At 57.4% G+C, this 6,659-nt stretch overlaps 1 protein-coding gene across 1 annotated transcript; it reads left to right on the top strand.

The window, feature by feature from the left end:
* The first annotated feature begins 2,904 nt into the window (after positions 1-2,904).
* Positions 2,905-3,947, top strand: LOC146420549 (uncharacterized). The gene is made up of 2 exons (XM_085048141.1): positions 2,905-2,990; positions 3,178-3,947. The coding sequence occupies exons 1-2, from the start codon at positions 2,939-2,941 to the stop codon at positions 3,846-3,848; spliced, it is 723 nt and encodes a 240-aa protein (XP_084904267.1). The 5' UTR covers positions 2,905-2,938; the 3' UTR covers positions 3,849-3,947.
* The last annotated feature ends 2,712 nt before the right edge of the window (positions 3,948-6,659 follow it).

The following is a 6,659-nucleotide window of genomic DNA, read 5'->3' as shown; positions in this document are numbered from 1 at the left end:
GGGCGGCCGGCAGAGAGCCGTGGGCTCCCGCAGCTCTGCATCCCGCACGGCTGAGGCAGCTGCCCGGGCACAGCCGGCTGGGGACACGCACAGGGGGGACCCTGCTCTGGGGCCAAGCCAGGCCGCAGCAGGGAGCACCACATGGGGCTGCGCCCGGGGAGGGAACGGCTCTGCCCAGGGACAGGGATCAGGGAGCAGGGCAGCAGGGCCAGCAGTGCCCTCATCTAGGTGATCCAGTGACAGGGGGACACATGGCTGCAGTCACAGCCCGGCTGCCCTGCGGCAGGCCCGACAGGCACACAGGGCGCAGGGCAGGCAGGAGCCCCCATCCTCTCTGCGCCACCTGAACACAGGGACCTAAGGGACAGGGGTAACGGCGACACCGCAAGCACCTCCCCAGTGGGACTAGACAGGGACAATGTTTACACGGCAGGCACCTCTCCCTTGGGACGATCCCACCTCCCCAGGGCCCCCGACACAACGGGGCTGAGGCTCTGCAGTGGGAACCCAGCGCCAATGACGATGGTGCTTCAGCCAGCACAGATGGACGTGTCCTCAAGGAGAAGCCGGCCCACACTCGAGGCACTTGGGCTGAGTGCTTAAGGGATCAAGAGCACAAGCAGCCACCTCCTCTATCCTTCCCTTTGCAGGGAAGGATGAGGGAAAGAGCAGGAAATGCCACCCTGCAAAGGTGGTGCTGCTGCTGTCCATGGGCTGAGCAGTGGCTGAAGGCCCTTGAGGAGGCTCCCAGCAGACACACTGAGCACCCAAAGGTACAGAGCAGGAGTTATTGTTCTTTGTGTCTGCAACCCTCGGCCCGGGAGCATCGCCCCCCCGGGACATCCCACAGGTGAGCGGGCAGGGGGAGCTCGGCCCAAATATCTTGGATGATGCCTGGGGTTGTTTTTGGGAGGGGGGATTTTTGAATCTTGTAGGACTGCAGCACCTAACCCCAAATATCTTCGTTGGCTGCCTGGTAGGGTTTTTCTTGGGGGGGGAGGGCGGATTTTTGAATCTTGCAGGAGTCTAAAGAAGAGTTGCAAATGCCCCTTGGGGGGATATGGGGGAGTCCCCAGCACATGGGATTTTTAGGAGATCCCGGTGGTGTCTGCTGGGAGGGATGGGATGGGATGGGATGGGATGGGATGGGATGGGATGGGAGGGGATGGGGCCTGGGAATCGTGGGATGTGGATTGGAGTGTGGGATGAAGTCTGGGGGAGGGGGACGGGTGGGATGGGGCCTGGGATGAGGCAGCCGAAGGTTGGGGGTGATGAAGCCAGGGGGACCCCAGTCCTTAGGGGCCTGTGGGGTATCCAGCAGCTGTGAGGGAGTTTTGGGGTACCCCTGATCCTTCGGGGGTGGCACAGGCAGTGGGTGATACGTGGCTCCTCTGGACACCACCTGCGCCCCCCCTCGCCCCCAGCACCCCCCTAGAGCGGAATTTGGGGAGGGGGGAGGTGTGAAGAACGGTGAGCAGGGGAGTGGGGGCTGGGAGCCCAAATGGAGCGAGATGGGGATTGGGACCCCCAGAGTGGGCAGGAGGGGCCTGGAACCCCCAAAACCAGTCATAGGGGAGGGGGGTTGGGATTGAGGGAATGATGGTGCAAGGGCAGAAGAGCAAGGGAAAAGAGGGGGCTGGGACCCCCAAAGAGAGCAGGAGGGAGATGGGACACCCAAATGGAGTCAGAAGGGGTCTGTGGATTGGGAGAAGGATGGGAAAGGGGAGGAGAGGGGAGGGAAAGGTGGGGTTGGCACGGAAGCAGGGCAGTTCCATGGGGGTCCAGCCCTGTCCCCCAGCACTGGATCCCTGGAGCAATTCCCTGGGGCTCTGGGGGAGGTGGATCTGCACTGGGGGTCCCCAAGCCCCCTGTCCATCCCTGGGGCTGATTGGGGGGTTCCCCCCACCCAGCAGCCAGTGCTGCAGCAGCCGTGGGCCAGAGGAGGGTGGGGAAGGGGGTTCTGGGGTGGGAGCAGAGGAGGAGCAGGAGGAAGAGGAGGGAGAGAGGAGGAGGAGCAGGAAAAGGAGGAGCAGAAGAACTATGAGATTTCACCACCCACTGTGTCTGCAGCACCCCTGGCTCTGGGATCATTGCTCCCCCTGCATTGCACAGGTCACCAGGGAGGGGGAGCTCACCCCAAAGCTATCAGGGGGCCTCTGGGAGTGTGTTAGTTTTTGAGGGGTGTTTGGAACTCACAGATTCAGGAAGTGAGCACCAGATATCTTTGCATGCCCCTGGTGGGGATTTTTTGGGCCAGAAGGGATGTTTGGATCTTGCAGGACTCCAAAGCTGAGCCATAAATGCACCTTTGGTGGAATATTGGTGGGTCCATTTGGGAACTGCCTGCTAGCAGCAGGACAGGACATCAGTTTTGGGGATCCCTGAGAGAGCCCAGGGAGGTGGAACGTTGTACTCCCCGAGTGGAGAGAGCAGAGAGGGGCAATACCAGAGCTGGGGGACCCCTGGCAGCCTGGAGGGGTGGGGGAGGCTGGAGATGAGGCAGGGCTGGGACACTGTGACACTGAAAGGGGCCATGGGGAGAGGGGGAAGCCCCGAGTGCCTGGAGTGGGGGGAGCCTGAAGAGGGGGACCCTGGGAGCCCTGAGAGCCAAAGCACAATCACGGAAGAAGGGACCCCTGGGAGCACCAAAACCCCACAGCATCCCTAATCAGGACCCAGGAGAAGGGGATCCGCAGGACCCATGGGAGCCCCAGCAGCTTTGAGAATGGGAAACCCCAGAACCCCAAAGACAGGAGACTGGAAAGGGGGAACCTTGGGAGATTTTTTCTGAACTCATTCTTATTTTAGGAGGATTTTATAGACACAAAACCCCTGGTGACTTTCAGAGATAGACTTGGGCAGGAGGAACCCCCAACCCAAGGGACTCACACCTTTTTCTCACCCAAACGAGGATTTCCAATTCCCAAAACTTGGCTGCATGGAGGAGGAGGCTGTGAGGAAGAGGAAGATGCCCCAGGACAGCCAGGCAGGTGAGGAGGAAGTCACTGCCCCTTTCCTGCTCTCTTCTCCTCCATCTCCCAGCCCAGCATCGCCCCTGGCTGCAGGACAACCCTGCTGCTGACTCTGTCCTGGTAGAGATGGATTGGGGGATCTCCTTCCCCTTCCCTCTGGCATGGAGGCAAATCCCAAATCCTCTCCTTGTCCTTCCTTCCCCAGACAATGAGCTGAGGAGAGAGACCAGGGAGGACAAGTCCTTATGGCAGAACCTCATGGAAGAGGCCATTTTGAGCAGCTCCATGACCCAGGAATCCAACCGGGAGGAAAAGCCCCAGAGATGCTGCACAAGAAGGGGCTGCAAACCCAGCCCAGGGTGCTCTGAAGAGCAAAGACCCACCCTGTGCCAGGAAGTTGGCAAGAGGTTCAGCCAGAGTTCAGAGCTGGAGATTCCTGGGAAGCTTCATGAGACCGAGAAGCCCTACGAGTGTGGGGAATGTGGGAAGAGCTTCAGCCAGAGCTCTCACCTGATCCGTCACAAATGGATCCACACTGGGGAGAGGCCCTATGAGTGTGGGGAATGTGGGAAAAACTTCAGAGACAGCTCTGACCTGATCATCCACCGGAGGATCCACACTGGGGAGAGGCCCTACAAGTGTTCCGAGTGTGGGAAGAGGTTTCACACCAGCTCCAATCTCCTCCGCCATGAGCGGATTCACACAGACGAGAGGCCTTTTCGCTGTCCTGACTGCAGGAAGGGCTTCAAGCGCGACTCCCACCTCATCAGGCACCAGCGCATCCACACAGGGGAGAGACCCTATGAGTGTCCCGAGTGTGGGAAGAGCTTCTCCAGGAGCTCTCACTTGGCCAGACACCAACGGATGCACCAGTAAGGGAAGCCCTGCGAGTGCCCCGAGTGGGGGAAGAGCTTCGTGCACTGCTCTGTATTCATCCCCCATTGTAGGAGCCTCATTGGGAAGAGCCCTGGTGACCCACACTGCCAGTGACCCAGTGTTTTGGTTTGACCCTGACCAAATGCCAGGCACCTACAAAATCTGCTTTCTCTTCTCACCCCTGCTGCAGCTGTGCAGAGGGGAGGGGAAAAAAAAACCCTAACACACACACACACAGGGCTCATGAGTCTAGATAATGACCTGGGCAGGATGAAGTGAAGGGTAAAACAGATTGAGAACTTAAAGTTGCAAAGTGATTTATTGGTACCTAACCCTGAACAGAGTCAGAGGAGGCAAATGAGAACTAAACACAAGCTTTTAATACACTGTTTCTCTGCCCACCCCCCTCCCTCTTTCCCACCAATAGCACAGGGGGTTGTGGCAGGCAGGGTATGGGTTTTTTTGGTCAGTCCATGACCAAAATTTCTTCTGTTGTTCAGGGAGAGGAGTCCTCTACTTAGTCATGGGTCCCTCCCACTGGAGACAGTCCTCTGCAAACTTCTTTGCCATGGCTCCAATCTCTCAAGCAGCAGCTGCTGGAATCTGCTGCCCCATGAGTTCTTGTCCACAGGGTTCAGACATCTGAGCCCAGGCCAGGCTGTTTCCATCCCAAGGAACAAGGCCTTTCCCTGCACTGGACTCCCACTGGATCACAGCTTCCTCCAGGCATCCACCTGCTCCTCTAGCGTGAGCACCTCCCCACGGGCTGTGGGTGGATCTCTGCACCCCTCGTGGACCCCATGGGCTGCAGGGGGACAATCTGCTTCACCATGGTCCTCACCACGGCCAGCAGAGGATTTCCAGCTCTGGTGCCTGGAGCACCTCCTCCCCCACCTTCTCCACTGACCTTGGTGTCTCCATGTTGTTTTCCCTCACATATTCTCACCTCCTCCTCATCCTCTGTCTAAAAACAAGAGCTTGCTCACATTGTTTTGATTTCTTCTTAAATATGATATCACAGAGGTGTAACCAACATCTCTAATTGGCCCAGACTTGGCCAGCAGCATGTCCATCATCTTCAGAGCCATCAGAGATTGGCTCTGCTGGACATGGTGAAAACTTCTAGAACATTCACCCAGGACACACAGGAGCCATTTTTGTGCCTCTCCCCACCCACTAGCAAAAACTGGGCTAAGCAAAACCAACTCATGAGCACAGGGGTAAGTTTTCTCCCAACCCTTCAGCCACTTCTTCAGGCCTACCACAACAGCTTTTGTAGGGTTTAAGTTTCCCCTAGATGCTAAAGATAGCTTGCTGATGTTCTGGGCTAAGCAAAACCGACATACTCAGGTTGGGAAGGCACCTGGCTGGTGGCTTCCACGGCCTCCTGATTCCCTGTGGCCACCTGGACAAATACAGGAGCAGGAACATCCATCTGGACTCAGACTGACATCCCAAATTCATAGGGAAGAGCTGATTTATTAATGTTACACCCTGAAAATTGTTACCTGCTGTGTAATTGTTTCTTCTGGTGGCATCAAGAAATGATGGATGATCTTGGAGGTCTTTTCCAACCTGAATAATTTCCTTCTTCACCTTGTCAGAGCAACCAAAGCTGAGGTAAAATAAAGGAATTAAACAAAGAGATCTAGAGCTGCACCATTTTACTGTGCATTTGGGGGTGAATGTGGGGTTCAGGGGAATACCCATGAGGATTTGGATGTTCTGGGGCTGCCCAGGCTGGGGGACAGGACAACAGTCTCATAGTTGTGCTGGCAGAATGTGTCCACCTGAGCCCATCTGTTGTTCAGGAATTCTGGTTTTCTGTCCCAGTCCCTGGCCTGGGTCTCCCCATGTGCCACCCAAAGTGCCCAAATCACTGCTGAAGTGCCCAAGCTGCTCCCAGCTGTGGATGTTCCTGTCCACCAGCCTCTCCTGGTCAGTGCCATGGGGTGTGGGAGGGGATTTAGGGAATCCTGGGGGAATTGGGAGGGGCTTTTGTTGCTTTTGGGGGCATTTCTGGTGCAGAGAGGGAGTTTGGCAGGCTCTGTGAGAGAGGTTTGTGTGACTTGGAGAGAATTTGGGTGGATCAACTGGGGGAGATGGGAATGGGGTTATGGTGGCTCTTGGGCCCATTGATATTGCAGGGAGTGGTTTGGAAGCATCCTAGGAGGAGCTGTTGGGTGGTTTGAGGGGCCTGGGAGTGGCTCTGGAGCTGGGAGAGGTTTTTTAGTGCTCATGACAAACCCAGACCCCCAAAGCTGCCACCATATCTCACCCCCCAAGGTGCTGCTGGGCTTTGGGGGCTCCATGTTGGAGTTCATCCTCCTGGCTCTGCGAGAGAAGGTGAAGGGTGTCCACAGGGGTCATGTGTGTCCCTGAGAGCATGTGTGACCCCCCATCCCAGTGTCACCCCCTTTTCCCTCCCCACAGGGCTCCTGACCCAGCTCCTGCTGCCCCCAGAAGGGAATTTGGGGAGGGGGCAGAGGGGGTGCACAGCCCCCACTGGGGGATGACCCTGAGCCAGCGCCCTTTGTTTAGCACCAACCTGGGCTTGGGGCTGCAGGAGGAAGAGGCTGATGGGAAGCAGATCCTGCAGGTGGGACAGTGCTTGGGGTCAGGGCAAGGTCCTGCCCTGCACACCTGGCTCAGGTGTGACACTGCCCCGGGAAGGGAGTGGGGCATTCCCATCCCCACGGATCAGGGCTATGAGCAGCACTTGGAGCACAGACATGGAAATACTGGGAGGAACTGGGAGCACACTAAGGGTGGGAATTATCCCCACCACCACCTTTCCAGGGCAGCCCTGGA

This window comes from Lichenostomus cassidix, unplaced genomic scaffold, assembly GCF_008360975.1.
Source record: "Lichenostomus cassidix isolate B80296 unplaced genomic scaffold, HeHo_3.0 HiC_scaffold_167, whole genome shotgun sequence".
Lineage (NCBI taxonomy): Eukaryota > Metazoa > Chordata > Aves > Passeriformes > Meliphagidae > Lichenostomus > Lichenostomus cassidix.
Note: the sequence above shows the minus strand (reverse complement) of the source record. Positions and strands in the feature narration are given on the sequence as shown.

What these genes read in the sequence shown, in the direction of transcription:
- LOC146420549 (XM_085048141.1), top strand. Translation starts at nt 2,939, where the DNA reads ATGGAGGAGGAGGCTGTGAGGAAGAGGAAGATGCCCCAGGACAGCCAG. An exon ending in GCCCCAGGACAGCCAGGCAG is followed by an intron (nt 2,991 to 3,177) that starts GTGAGGAGGAAG and finishes TTCCTTCCCCAG; the next exon opens with ACAATGAGCTGAGGAGAGAG.